This window comes from Carcharodon carcharias, chromosome 2 (genome assembly GCF_017639515.1).
Source record: "Carcharodon carcharias isolate sCarCar2 chromosome 2, sCarCar2.pri, whole genome shotgun sequence".
NCBI lineage: Eukaryota > Metazoa > Chordata > Chondrichthyes > Lamniformes > Lamnidae > Carcharodon > Carcharodon carcharias.
Genome location: NC_054468.1, coordinates 52,761,728 through 52,776,743, shown reverse-complemented (window position 1 = coordinate 52,776,743; position 15,016 = coordinate 52,761,728). Strand labels below are relative to the sequence as shown.

General features: G+C 44.3%; 1 protein-coding gene and 1 long non-coding RNA gene across 7 annotated transcripts in view; one reads left to right on the top strand and one right to left on the bottom strand.

Moving 5' to 3' along the window:
• Positions 1 to 584, bottom strand: part of LOC121290530 — a 37,884-nt gene extending 37,300 nt beyond the window's left edge. The window contains exon 1 of the long non-coding RNA XR_005945817.1: positions 495 to 584. This is a non-coding gene — a long non-coding RNA (uncharacterized LOC121290530). The remainder of the gene's footprint in view (positions 1 to 494) is intronic.
• The window catches only part of LOC121290443 (inactive N-acetylated-alpha-linked acidic dipeptidase-like protein 2), a 999,957-nt gene that overhangs the window by 540,788 nt on the left and 444,153 nt on the right, over positions 1 to 15,016 (top strand). For all 6 annotated transcript variants that reach the window (XM_041210891.1, XM_041210883.1, XM_041210898.1 and 3 more), the window contains one exon: positions 14,165 to 14,315. In XM_041210891.1, coding sequence (XP_041066825.1) covers positions 14,165 to 14,315 — 151 coding nt within the window. The remainder of the gene's footprint in view (positions 1 to 14,164; positions 14,316 to 15,016) is intronic.

Genomic DNA, 15,016 nt, shown 5'->3' with positions numbered 1-15,016 from the left:
TGCTTTCCATATGGCCTTCCACAGTTCATTTGGGCATCTAATGTTCATAATGAATTACACTGATAAGGAGAATCCAGGGTATACTTGTGCACAGGTCCATTGCAAACCAATCCAGATTATACCTGAGATTAAATAGTCTACACACATGTCGAAGAGTATTTGGTTGTCAACCTGAGTCACAGAATAGGAGCACCTTGGTGACTGTTGTTTTAAGCCCAGCCTTACTGACTAAGGGTCACGTGGTCAGAACAGCCAATCGTCAACGAGCGTGGGAACCTCATAAGGGGGTAGAGCTTTCCTAGCCTGGGGGAGTGTATTGTAGCCTTTTTAGAAGCAGGCAGCTAATCCAACAGCTCTGTAAATAAAGTTCATTGTTCAACTAAAGAAGCTTCTTGGTAGTACATCTGGCAAAATAATCCTGGTGCTACCCCTTGCCCGACAACTGTGAGTATCTCATTCTAAAGAAGGAAAGAAAGAAAAAAATATATACTAACCAGGATGCCTTTCTTTGGGACGATCGACCCATTTGACTCCTCTACAGAGGACTGGAGTCAATACATCAAGCGCCCCAGGTTTTATTTTCATGCCAAGAAATAGAGGAGGAGACAAAGCGCAAAGCAATTCTCTTGAGCGTCTGTGGGAGTCAAACCTACAACCTTATTTGCAGTCTCACAGCCCCAAGCACACCTGACTCCAAGTTGTTCAGTGGATTTGTCGATTTAGTGAAGGGCCATTTTTAGCCCAGACCATTGATCATTATGCAAAGATTCAAATTTAATACAAGGGTGAGGGCCCCCAGTGAATTGATTGCGACTTATGTTGCTAAGTTGAAACAATTGTCAGAGCATTGTGATTTCGGACTGACATTGAATAACATGCTATGGGATTGGTTGGTTTGTGGCGTGCGCAATGATGTAATTCAGCGTCAGTTGCTTGCAGAAGTCAATATAACTTTTAAATGAGTAGTGGAGATAGCGCAGGCCATGGAAGACACTGTAAAAGATTTACCGGAGCTACAGAACTTGCAAAATGGTGCTGTTTACCAGTTAGGGTGGGTCTGCAGTCAGGCATGACACCAAAAATGCTGAAGCAACCGCAAAGTGGGAATCATTCCCAATCACCCTGGAGTCAAAAAATATACCAGAGGCAGTCAGACAGGAATCCTGAAGTTGAAATGTTACCGATGTGGGGGTAACCACACTCCTGAAACGTGTAGATTTAAGGGGGCCGAGTTGTATTACTGTCGCAAAAGAGGGTATTTGATAAAGCAGTGCAGAGCTAAGTCCAGACTGCCAAGTAACCAGCCAGCAAAAATGTTAGAAGTACATAACGTGAAAGAGCTTGAAGTGACTGATTCTGACATTCACTCTCTTTTTAATCTTAAAGCAGTCAAAGCAAACCCTATTACTGTCACGCTCCACATAAGTGGGAAGCCTCTAGTTACGGAGGTAAATACAGGGGCATCAGCCACAGTGATGGGTTAGCTCAAATTTCAGTACCTGAGAGAAGGTACCCAACGCTTAAGCCTGGAGAGAACTTCTGCCCAGTTGAAGACTTACACAGGAGGAGCACTAAAAGTAAAAGGCACCGCCATGGTACCTGTGAGTATGGGCAGCAGTCAGCCCAGCTCTCAGTAATAATAGTGACTTGGGAAGGACCAAGCCTTCTGGGCCGTGAAGGGCTAAAATAAATCAAGTTAAATTGGTCTGAGATTTTTCAGTTGCGGGCAGGAGGACTGCTAGATTTGTTGAAAAAATACAACTGCGTCTTTTGCAACGAATTAGGAAAAATTAAAGGCTTGCAAGCCAGGGTTTATGTTGATCCAGAGGCAGCTCCCTGATTTTTTTAAGGCAAGACTGGTACCATATGCCTTAAGAGAAAAAGTGGATGCTGAGATAAACAGTTGATGGAACTAGGCATCTTGCAGCTATTTCAATTTTTGGAATGGGCAGCACCTATCGTTCCCACACTGAAACCGAATAAGACCATCCGTATTTGCAGCGATTAAAAGACCATAAGACGTAGGAGCAGAAATTAGGCCATTCGGCCCATCGAGTCTGCTCCGCCATTCAATCATGGATGATAAGTTTCTCAACCCCATTCTCCCGCCTTCTCCCTGTAATCTTTGATCCCCTTACCAATCAAGAACCTATCTATCTCGGTCTTAAATACACTCAATGACCTGGCCTCCACAGCCTTCTGTGGCAATGAATTCCATAGATTCACCACTCCCTGACTTAAGAAGTTTCTCCTCATCTCTGTTCTAAAAGGTCATCCCTTTACTCTGAGGCTGTGCCCTCGGGTCCTAGTCTCTCCTACTAATGGAAACATCTTCCCCATGTCAAATCTATCTAGGCCTTTCAGTATTCTGTAAGTTTCAATCAGAGGGGGCCCCTCATCCTTCTAAACTCCGTCAAGTATAGACCCAGAGTCCTCAAACGTTCCTCATATGTTAAGCCTTTCATTCCTGGGATCATTCTCGTGAACCTCCTCCGTTCCCTCTCCAGGGCCAGCACATCCTTCCTGAGATATGGGGCCCAAAATTGCTCACAATATTCTAAATGTGGTCTGACCAGAGCCTTATAAAGCCTCAGCAGCACATCCCTGCTTTTATATTCTAGTCCTCTCGAAATAAATGCCAACATTGCATTTGCTTTCCTAACTACTGTGTCAACCTGCAAGTTAACCTTAAGAAAATCTTGGATTAGGACTCCCAAGTCCCTTTGCACTCCAGATTTCTGAATGCTCTCCCCATTTAGAAAATAGTCTATGCCTCTATTCTTCCTACCAAAGTGCATGACCTCACACTTCCCCACGTTATATTCCATCTGCCACTTCTTTGCTCATTCTCCAAACCTGTCCAAATCCTTCTGCAGCATCCCCGCCTCCTCAATACTACCTGTCCCTCCACCTATCTTTGTATCATCTGCAAACTTAGCTAGGATTCCCTCAGTTCCTTCATCTAGATCATTAATGTATAACGTGAAAAGTTGTGGTCCCAACACTGACCCCTGCGGAACTCCACTAGTCACCGGCCGCCATCCTGAGAAGGTCCCCCTTATCCCCACTCTCTGCCTCCTGCCAGACAGCCAATCTTCTACCCATGCTAGTACCTTACCTCTAACACCATGGGCTCTTATCTTACTGAGCAGCCTCCTGTGCGGTACCTTGTCAAAGGCCTTCTGGAAATCCAAGTAGATAACATCCATTGGCTCTCCTTTGTCTAACTTACTTGTTACCTCCTCAAAGAATTCTAACAAATTTGTCAGGCATGACCTCCCCTTGATGAAACCATGCTGACTTTGCCCTATTTTACCATGCACTTCCAAGTATTCTGAAATCTCATCCTTAATAATGGACTCTAAAATCTTACCAACGACCGAGGGGTCTGATGAAAGGTCATCGGCCTGAAATGTTAACTCTGTTTCTCGCTCCACAGATGCTCCAGACCTGCTGAGCATTTCCACATTTTGTGTGTTATTCCTCTTTTTTAGCACTGTTTTGTCAGTATTTATAATTTGCTTTAGAGTCCCTAGAAATATAAAACGCTCTGTCTCGTTAACCATAAAACACAATCCTCTGACTGAGACATAGGAACAAGACTAGGCCATTCAGCACTTTGAGCCTGTTCTGTTATTCACATAGATTATGGTTGATCTAATCTGTACTATAACTCCTTCTGTCCACCTTAGCTGAGGAATCCTTAATATACTTGCCTAACAAAAATCTATCCATCTCAGTTTTAAAATTTTCAGTTGACAAAGCCTCAGCAGCTTTTGGGGAGCAAGTTGCACTGACCTTTGTGTGAAGAAGTGCTTCCAGACATCACACCAGAATGGCTTAGTTCTAACTTTAAGGTTATTCCCTCGTGTTCTGGAATTCTCTCGCCAGATTAATAGTTTCTCTTCGTCTATTTTATGAACTCCTTTAATCTTCGAAAACACTTCTCCTCAGAGCTTAACCCTTCTGGTTCAGGTATTATTCTGGGCAATCAGCTCTGCAACCTGTCCAGGGTCAAAATATCTTAACTGAGAATTAGATCAGAATTCTCACCCCGTCAGTTGTGTACCAGTGGAGTGATCGCCATTCATCCCTCCACGAGCACTGCAATCCTGAATACATTTCCTGGATTGTGTTGCCTTGTAGGCAAGTCAAAAAGCATGCCAGTGTGTCCATTCTGCAACCTTCAAGGGTATTGGAAAACCATGTGATTCTTTATTGCAACAGATGCATAGTGACTGGATTTTGAGGCCAGCAGCAAAGGAACAATGCTTATTTCTCACCTTGCTGATAACTGCCCAAAGTTCTCTCAGGTGTTTGAGTGGAGACTTGCTCTAATGCAGTGTTTCATCTAGCATGGCATCCTCCACATGACATCTCCAAGCAAGTCAAGAAACAGCGAGGTTCTTCAACCAAGTAAATTGGGGAATAATTACTGAGACACACAAAGTAGAACCTGCTCCACTTTAAACATTTTCAGAAGTCAGGTGCATTTGGGATCCCAACCCTGCTTGTTTTGGAGGAGTTCTGCTACACGGCCTTAAGGAAGGCAGCCAATTAACAGGCCATCTCCATGTTCACCATCCAGTTAAGGACAACAGTGGATGTGGGAGGCCCAATAGAAGGGCATGTGGGACGAGTTGATTGGCAGCCACACTAAGAGATGTGACCGCTGCTGAGGCAGATGGAAAGTGCAAGGTTGCCTCAAAATGGAGTTGCTGTTGAAAGGCTTCAGAGGTCTGAATAAAAATGAAGGCTCAAAGCTGTTAGAGCCATCAGTGTGGAGGGAAAGGGTGGGGTGGAGGGGTAAAAAATCGCTCCACAAGAATGTTTCTTGCCATGGTTCTACGTGTTTCAGCCTTGTGGCTCCATCATAGTGCCATGGACAGCAGCTTCCAATATCTCTCTGACCTCCCACTGTGAGATTGCCCTGCTGGGTTCCTGACATAGGGTAGAGTATGCGCACCTTCTGTAAAATTAAATTACTGCTCACAATTATGGGCTAATTCGCTTGCTCACTATGGACTAGTGGGCAACCACTGCTGCAAAAAGCCCTCCTTTGGTGGTGGGGGTTGGTTGGTGGGGGGGGCAGGGGAGCACTTAGAAATGGCATGTTCGGTCAGCTTCCCGATTAGATCCTGCCTCCAGAAGATTTTCCTGGAGGAGGGCTTTTTGCAGCAGTGGTTGCCCACTAGTCCATAGTGAGCAAGCGAATTAGCCCATAATTGTGAGCAGTAATTTAATTTTACAGAAGGTGCGCATACTCTACCCTATGTCAGGAACCCAGCAGGGCAATCTCACAGTGGGAGGTCAGAGAGATATTGGAAGCTGCTGTCCATGGCACTATGATGGAGCCACAAGGCTGAAACACGTAGAACCATGGCAAGAAACATTCTCGTGGAGCGATTTTTTACCCCTCCACCCCACCCTTTCCCTCCACACTGATGGCTCTAACAGCTTTGAGCCTTCATTTTTATTCAGACCTCTGAAGCCTTTCAACAGCAACTCCATTTTGAGGCAACCTTGCACTTTCCATCTGCCTCAGCAGCGGTCACATCTCTTAGTGTGGCTGCCAATCAACTCGTCCCACATGCCCTTCTATTGGGCCTCCCACATCCACTGTTGTCCTTAACTGGATGGTGAACATGGAGATGGCCTGTTAATTGGCTGCCTTCCTTAAGGCCGTGTAGCAGAACTCCTCCAAAACAAGCAGGGTTGGGATCCCAAATGCACCTGACTTCTGAAAATGTTTAAAGTGGAGCAGGTTCTACTTTGTGTGTCTCAGTAATTATTCCCCAATTTACTTGGTTGAAGAACCTCGCTGTTTCTTGACTTGCTTGGAGATGTCATGTGGAGGATGCCATGCTAGATGAAACACTGCATTAGAGCAAGTCTCCACTCAAACACCTGAGAGAACTTTGGGCAGTTATCAGCAAGGTGAGAAATAAGCATTGTTCCTTTGCTGCTGGCCTCAAAATCCAGTCACTATGCATCTGTTGCAATAAAGAATCACATGGTTTTCCAATACCCTTGAAGGTTGCAGAATGGACACACTGGCATGCTTTTTGACTTGCCTACAAGGCAACACAATCCAGGAAATGTATTCAGGATTGCAGTGCTCGTGGAGGGATGAATGGCGATCACTCCACTGGTACACAACTGACGGGGTGAGAATTCTGATCTAATTCTCAGTTAAGATATTTTGACCCTGGACAGGTTGCAGAGCTGATTGCCCAGAATAATACCTGAACCAGAAGGGTTAAGCTCTGAGGAGAAGTGTTTTCGAAGATTAAAGGAGTTCATAAAATAGACGAAGAGAAACTATTAATCTGGCGAGAGAATTCCAGAACACGAGGGAATAACCTTAAAGTTAGAACTAAGCCATTCTGGTGTGATGTCTGGAAGCACTTCTTCACACAAAGGTCAGTGCAACTTGCTCCCCAAAAGCTGCTGAGGCTTTGTCAACTGAAAATTTTAAAACTGAGATGGATAGATTTTTGTTAGGCAAGTATATTAAGGATTCCTCAGCTAAGGTGGACAGAAGGAGTTATAGTACAGATTAGATCAACCATAATCTATGTGAATAACAGAACAGGCTCAAAGTGCTGAATGGCCTAGTCTTGTTCCTATGTCTCAGTCAGAGGATTGTGTTTTATGGTTAACGAGACAGAGCGTTTTATATTTCTAGGGACTCTAAAGCAAATTATAAATACTGACAAAACAGTGCTAAAAAAGAGGAATAACACACAAAATGTGGAAATGCTCAGCAGGTCTGGAGCATCTGTGGAGCGAGAAACAGAGTTAACATTTCAGGCCGATGACCTTTCATCAGACCCCTCGGTCGTTGGTAAGATTTTAGAGTCCATTATTAAGGATGAGATTTCAGAATACTTGGAAGTGCATGGTAAAATAGGGCAAAGTCAGCATGGTTTCATCAAGGGGAGGTCATGCCTGACAAATTTGTTAGAATTCTTTGAGGAGGTAACAAGTAAGTTAGACAAAGGAGAGCCAATGGATGTTATCTACTTGGATTTCCAGAAGGCCTTTGACAAGGTACCGCACAGGAGGCTGCTCAGTAAGATAAGAGCCCATGGTGTTAGAGGTAAGGTACTAGCATGGGTAGAAGATTGGCTGTCTGGCAGGAGGCAGAGAGTGGGGATAAGGGGGACCTTCTCAGGATGGCGGCCGGTGACTAGTGGAGTTCCGCAGGGGTCAGTGTTGGGACCACAACTTTTCACGTTATACATTAATGATCTAGATGAAGGAACTGAGGGAATCCTAGCTAAGTTTGCAGATGATACAAAGATAGGTGGAGGGACAGGTAGTATTGAGGAGGCGGGGATGCTGCAGAAGGATTTGGACAGGTTTGGAGAATGAGCAAAGAAGTGGCAGATGGAATATAACGTGGGGAAGTGTGAGGTCATGCACTTTGGTAGGAAGAATAGAGGCATAGACTATTTTCTAAATGGGGAGAGCATTCAGAAATCTGGAGTGCAAAGGGACTTGGGAGTCCTAATCCAAGATTTTCTTAAGGTTAACTTGCAGGTTGACACAGTAGTTAGGAAAGCAAATGCAATGTTGGCATTTATTTCGAGAGGACTAGAATATAAAAGCAGGGATGTGCTGCTGAGGCTTTATAAGGCTCTGGTCAGACCACATTTAGAATATTGTGAGCAATTTTGGGCCCCATATCTCAGGAAGGATGTGCTGGCCCTGGAGAGGGAACGGAGGAGGTTCACAAGAACGATCCCAGGAATGAAAGGCTTAACATATGAGGAACGTTTGAGGACTCTGGGTCTATACTTGACGGAGTTTAGAAGGATGAGGGGCCCCCTCTGATTGAAACTTACAGAATACTGAAAGGCCTAGATAGATTTGACATGGGGAAGATGTTTCCATTAGTAGGAGAGACTAGGACCCGAGGGCACAGCCTCAGAGTAAAGGGATGACCTTTTAGAACAGAGATGAGGAGAAACTTCTTAAGTCAGGGAGTGGTGAATCTATGGAATTCATTGCCACAGAAGGCTGTGGAGGCCAGGTCATTGAGTGTATTTAAGACCGAGATAGATAGGTTCTTGATTGGTAAGGGGATCAAAGATTACAGGGAGAAGGCGGGAGAATGGGGTTGAGAAACTTATCATCCATGATTGAATGGCGGAGCAGACTCGATGGGCCGAATGGCCTAATTTCTGCTCCTACGTCTTAAGGTCTTTTAATCGCTGCAAATACGGATGGTCTTATTCGGTTTCAGTGTGGGAACGATAGGTGCTGCCCATTCCAAAAATTGAAATAGCTGCAAGATGCCTAGTTCCATCAACTGTTTATCTCAGCATCCACTTTTTCTCTTAAGGCATATGGTACCAGTCTTGCCTTAAAAAAATCAGGGAGCTGCCTCTGGATCAACATAAACCCTGGCTTGCAAGCCTTTAATTTTTCCTAATTCGTTGCAAAAGACGCAGTTGTATTTTTTCAACAAATCTAGCAGTCCTCCTGCCCGCAACTGAAAAATCTCAGACCAATTTAACTTGATTTATTTTAGCCCTTCACGGCCCAGAAGGCTTGGTCCTTCCCAAGTCACTATTATTACTGAGAGCTGGGCTGACTGCTGCCCATACTCACAGGTACCATGGCGGTGCCTTTTACTTTTAGTGCTCCTCCTGTGTAAGTCTTCAACTGGGCAGAAGTTCTCTCCAGGCTTAAGCGTTGGGTACCTTCTCTCAGGTACTGAAATTTGAGCTAACCCATCACTGTGGCTGATGCCCCTGTATTTACCTCCGTAACTAGAGGCTTCCCACTTATGTGGAGCGTGACAGTAATAGGGTTTGCTTTGACTGCTTTAAGATTAAAAAGAGAGTGAATGTCAGAATCAGTCACTTCAAGCTCTTTCACGTTATGTACTTCTAACATTTTTGCTGGCTGGTTACTTGGCAGTCTGGACTTAGCTCTGCACTGCTTTATCAAATAATTTGACTGTGGCTTCTACTGAGCCTTGCCTCCACCAACAGAGAGAGAGAGAGAGAGAGAGAGAGAGAGACTTCGCCTGCAACTGCAGGGGTAACTAGTTGGTCATCTTGTTGCCGTCACACACACAGCACACTAGCACACATGACACTGCTTTGCAGTTAGCTTTTTAACCCTTTTTTCCCTGTGTATTCCTGTGGGGGGAAAAAGTACCATGTCTTGCGCCCACAGTCTGTTTTCTTTCATCTCCAACCATTTTACACATTCTGAGATACAAATCAACAGGAGGTGGATTTTAGATGACTGCTGAGGCATATTAATCAGTCTTTTGTCTCTGCAACCACAGGAGATTAAAGTTCAGTCTTTTGCATCTTTCCCGCCCTTTTCAAGTGTCTTTGCTTGAAGAAGGCCATGACACCTTTTCATGTGCAACATTCCATGTTCTCTCAGGACAGGTCTATTAGTATGATCCACAAAGGAATTTTCCAGAAAGTGGTCACCTTACATTATCAGCCATTTTTTGTTCAGTGTCCTTGCTTGTATTTCTTCAAAAACACACACGCCTTCCATAAAAAGTTCAATATGCCTGTAAGTAATTTGTTGTTATAATTGGCTTTTCATGACAGCATGCACTCAGGCAGTGCATGGGGTCATCACCCGCCTGGCCTCATGGGGCATGAGAGAAGGGGTAAGGCTTCCAGATATAATACAGAGTCCAGCTAAGCACAAAGAAGGCAATAGCTGGCAAGGGGAGGAGTTGGTAGGACTAGTGGTGAAGAAGGAGAGGCAGGGCCAAGGGCATGAGGTGGGCAAATGAGAGGAATGAGGGACAGGAAAACAATGGAGGCTATACTCTCAGCATGGGCTCGACTGCTGAAAACGGAGCTATATGGACATGTTAGGGAACCAGTGCTGCAGGAGATTGCACCTATCCAGGCAGAAGGTCACTGGGATTTGTGTCCTCCTCAGAAAATCTCACACCTCAAGAACTGCTCGTTTGCACTGCCAGTAGCCACCAGAGTCACTGTGGCATTGGCCTTCTTTGCCTCTGGCTCCTTCCAAGGATCAACTTTGGATCTCACCAACGGCTGCGTGCCACAGCATCTCTGTGGTCACTGATACCATATTTGTGGGAGCTAGACAGTATGTTAAATTTCAGATAGATGTGGCCTCATGGGCAGAGAGCAGTGGGCTGGATTTACCCAGGTACAGGACGCATTTTTGATTGCACTCTGGTGGTCGTCAAAGTATTCACTGACCGGCCAGTCAGATTCATCAACAAGAAGGGTTCCATCCCCTCAAAGTTCAGCTGGTTTGTGCCCACTACAAGAGTTTTCTCCATGTGTGTGCTCACTTTCCTGGCAGCTGCCTCTGGCAGTCCTGGTTGCAGTAACTCTATCCTCCGCCCCCAAAAACAAGTGGTTGGATTCTAGGGGAAAGGAATATCCCACAAAGAGAAGGCTACTCACCCCTGCATGACATCCCAAGATGGAGGCACAGAGGTGCTACAATTGCCGCCATTCACTCATCACGACAACCAAGTAGGCCTCTGGGCTTCTGAAGATGTATTTGCAAAGCCTGAACTGATGGTGCCTTGCAGTGCACTCCTATAAGGGTCTCATGCATTGTGGTGATCTGCTGCACTCTCCAAAACATGGCCCCCCAGAGAGATGTGAACCTTGAAGAGCATGATGCCCTCATCGGAGAAAGAGAAGGAGGAAGATGCAGGACACAGAGGTTCCTCAGAGTGGTGGCAAGGGTTGACGCAGGGCTCAAGGGTCTTGTCAGGATACCATCAACATCAGGGATCACCTGATCCAGGCACATTTCAGCTAAGCCCTCCTCACCCAGGAGGTGGCACAGTTTGGAACTCACTTTCAGCTGCCTGTGCAAGCACTTCCATTGCAGGGACGGCCTGGAATATATCAGCTCTTACCACCAATGAATGACCCATGTTGATTCATAGGTTTCATTGTCCCCTCGCTTCCTTCATGACCTCTTCACTTTGTTCTTGTGTCGCCATTAAAGAATAGAAGCTCATCTGGCATCATATGTCAAAATTCATAATGTTGAATAAGGGAAAAAGTTCACATTTACAGGTGAGGCAAACCCCAGTGACCCTTTCAGTGCTCTGCCTGACACTATGGGCTCCTCTCTTGGTCTCTTCTATGCAGTGCTCCCCTTATGGCTTTGGATGAGGTGGAGGCAGTATAATCGCATGTGTCTGGCTCCTGTTCAGATGCACATGGCAGTCATGGAGGTGCCAGTTGGGGCACCTCCAGAGGCTGCTGTGCCTGCAGCGTTGCAGGGGCAGCCTCCATCACTGGGTCCTGCTGCACGCATGGACCCCCAGTCAAAGGGCCAAGGAGGCTGATGATAGTGACCCATGAGGGGTGGCACCCTCATCCTCCTTGATGACTGCCTCAGCCCTTGGATGTGACTGCATGTGACCACCAGCTAGGGCTCAAATGGCATCCACTCCATGCACCTCTGAGCCACCAGTGCCACTAACCAATCGTTGCTGCAGGAGTGCTGCCACATATGGCTCTTCATGGGATGGGCCACTCCCTCATTGGAGGAGCTCAAAGTCTTGAGACACAGTGGTGATGTGGAGATGAGGTGCTCCTCCTCCTGTCAGCATTTCTTCCTGGGCATTGTGAACTCTCTTCTCCTGCAAGGACAAAAGACAAAGAGATAAGGCATGGTTGGCCACTATGCCCTATGCCAGTGGTACATAGGAAATTGCATGTATCAGTGCTCGCAAGTTCTCAGCAGCATCAGGTCTTTGAGTCTTATTGGCAGTTAGTAAGTACCCTGGGCACATGCTTGTATGTTCTGGAGAAACATGCATCCTCGGGCTCCTCAGCTGGAGGCCCAGAGGGTTTCATAAAGATTGGGTGTTGCACTCACCTTGCTGGAGCAAAAAAGGTCATTGATCCTTTTCTGGCACTGAACCTAGTTTCTTGTCACCACACTTCACCAGTGGATGGTTTCAGCAACCTCAATCCCTGCCTGCTTAGTCTGGGGAGGGTTGGCCTTCCCTGCCATTCATTGGAAAGAGGACCTCCCTCCTTTCCCTCATTGCCTCAAGGAGGACCTCCAAGACAGCATTGGCTCCGGCCTTCTGCCTTTCCTTCCCCATCACTGCTGCATCCATTTATCCAATCTTAAAGTAGGGAGCAGAGGAAAAGGCTCCAAATTAAAGAGACAAAGCTGCAGGAAGCAAACCTAAAGCAAAATAGGCTTGCGAGAAGCCAGAAGATCCAAGGAGACAGCCAAATGTTGGTGACTCCTTTCTTTGGGCCTTTGAAGCAGTGGTGTTCGTTTGGCATGGCTGAGTATCTGAGAGAGTGCATTGAAGGCAAAGCTTGAATGCACGAGGCGATCCAGGGGAGAGGAACATCAGAACAGAAGTTAAAACCCTGGAGTGGATCTTTGTGGAGCATTGTTTGGGGGAATATTCTTTGAGCATTGAGATTGGAAACCCCCAGGGAGAAAGACAGAGTTCCGTGAGTCTGGTTGGCTCATGGTGTGACGAACATCTGGAGGGAGTTGATGCGAGAGCCATAGCATCTGTTTGGGGTGGCATCTGTCACTTGGTCTTGGGAAGTAGTATGTCTGACCATAGTTCACCTATTGGTACATGGACTGTGTACTTACTGTGAACATTAGAGTATAAGATAGCTTTTGTAACTTGTGTTATTCTTACAAATCTGTGTTTATCTGTAAAGGTATAGTTGTGAGTGAAGGAGTAGTGCAAGGTAGTTCATCTTTTTCTTGTTTAATAAATGTTATATTCTCTTGTTGAAAGTACATCTGCAGAGTCTGATCCTGTTCATTCGCCACCCTCCACATTTCTAAATGACAAGTTAGGCTGACTTGTCCAATAGTAACATCAGCTGGGATCATAACATTTCCTCCACATATTGATTGTTAGGTTGGTATTTTCAAACTTAGCTTAATTGGATTAGTGGTATTTCTGTTCTCGTTGTACCCAAGCAATTCCACATCCTTTGACCTATTTGGCTTGAGATTTGGAGCACTAATTGTCTTCCCTCTCCACCAAATCTTATTTCTGGAAGAACTGCTTGATCCTAGGATTAAAATGGTAAAAACCCATGTATGAATTGATTTCAGTAATATCAACATTCCCTTCCTCTAATCCTAGCATATAAATGGATTTCATGTAAAATAAATCTCTTAGTTAAGTTAATCCATTTTTCATTTTCTTTTCAGTATGCGCAAAATCTATTACAAGGCCAGTGCAATAAAATTATTCTGAATGTAGCTCTTTTATTGATCAGTATTGACTTTTTTTTGCATTACTTGAAATTTTAACCATTGTAGTATCGGCAGAAAGCAGAGAATGAACTGAACATGGAAGAGATGTAATTAATTCTGATTTATATCAGTGAAGACAATTCAAGTCCATCTTCTAGACTACAATGATCTTTTTCAAAAGTGTGTTAATTACAATAGAGTTTAACTCTGAATAAAATTTTAGTCTTGTTAACATTAACATTTTTCGTAATAAAGTTTATGAATCTTGTTAACTGTTCCAGTCCAGCAATCTCATTTGCGAACAATTTTTGTGGAGCGATAGTGTTCAAATCTGGCTTTGTAACAAGTGTAACTTGATAGCATGGTAATATCACTGCCATGAATAAAACAGATACATAAAAGTTAACAAATGTTTTACGTGCTCCATATGTCAGTAATAATAAGGAGACTGCATTCAGCTGTCATAGCTAAGAGCTAAGTCATAGGTTCAACCTACATTGCAGTATTACCTGTTTTCTTCAGTAGTCAGCTTCAAGTGAAACATATTTCATTGGAAAATTTCAGATATATTTCTTGACTAGTTCATCTTTGGGTTTCCTGAGCATATCTCACAGACCACTAAATATATTTGTCTTCCAGGTTGAAGTCAAGGAATAAGTAAGCAGTTAATATTGGGACTGTTTGTTTTGACCATGTTGATAATGCCATTTCCATGATTTACACAGTAACAAGTCATTGGAAACACACTTGGAATGAGTAGAATGACCTAGATTATCACAACATATGATTAATCAGATTGCAAATTTGGGCTCTAGTTGGAAAGGCCAACAAACTTTTCAAATTAGGTGTTTAAATCCACAAAATTAACTGAAATATTTTGCATCGATGACTATTTAATCAAATTATGCTTTGTCATTTACAGTTATCTTTATTACTGGAGGTTGGTTTTGGAGGAGCTTTGGTCTACATTGACCCCTGCGATTCACCCCAAAAGGAGAAGATTGGTGATGAAACATTTTGGATTTCTTTGAACCCTGGAGGAGATCCATCCACGCCAGGGTATCCTAGTATTGGTAAGTCAAAGAGAGTTCCTGATATTTGTTGTTGGCTAGAGAGGAAGGTGGTTCAGTGGCCATCTTTTGGTACACTGTGAAATACTGTGATTTTCTACACTTAATGGGTGCTGTATGAGTTGATGCCTGGGTTCTGCAATTTTGCATGAAAAGTCCCAGAAGCAATGAAACAACAGGATCTGAGTGGTAACAAGTCACTTGTAGCAACAAATCATTTACCTTAGTAACAACCATTGGAAGAAGATAATTGCCAGTGATTTATATATTTTGTGGGTGGTGCACACTTTTGCTCATATTAACATTTTTTCAGCACTGAGAAATTGAATATTTTTCCGATTTTGGCATCCAGCGTCGGCAGCAGGCAGCAACTCTGCAGTGAAAAGCTTTCTCCTTGAACTAGATTGTGATAGTACTAATGTCAGCTTTAAAACAGAAACCATGTTGAATCATTGTGACATTCCCATTTCCTTCACTGAGTTCCTGAGTAATAATGTTTACTGCCAGTTATTGCTAAATTATGTAGTTTTGTATTATGTGCTTAAATATAGCCGGAGCTGACTCACTAACCTGCTTAACTTAGAATTGTCTCAATTGTTTTTGAATCATATTCCCAGCTGTGAAAAAGCAGCACCGTGTGCTCCTGAATAATTGTATTGCATATTTTATTGTCTTGAATCATCAACTTTCTCCATGCATACAAT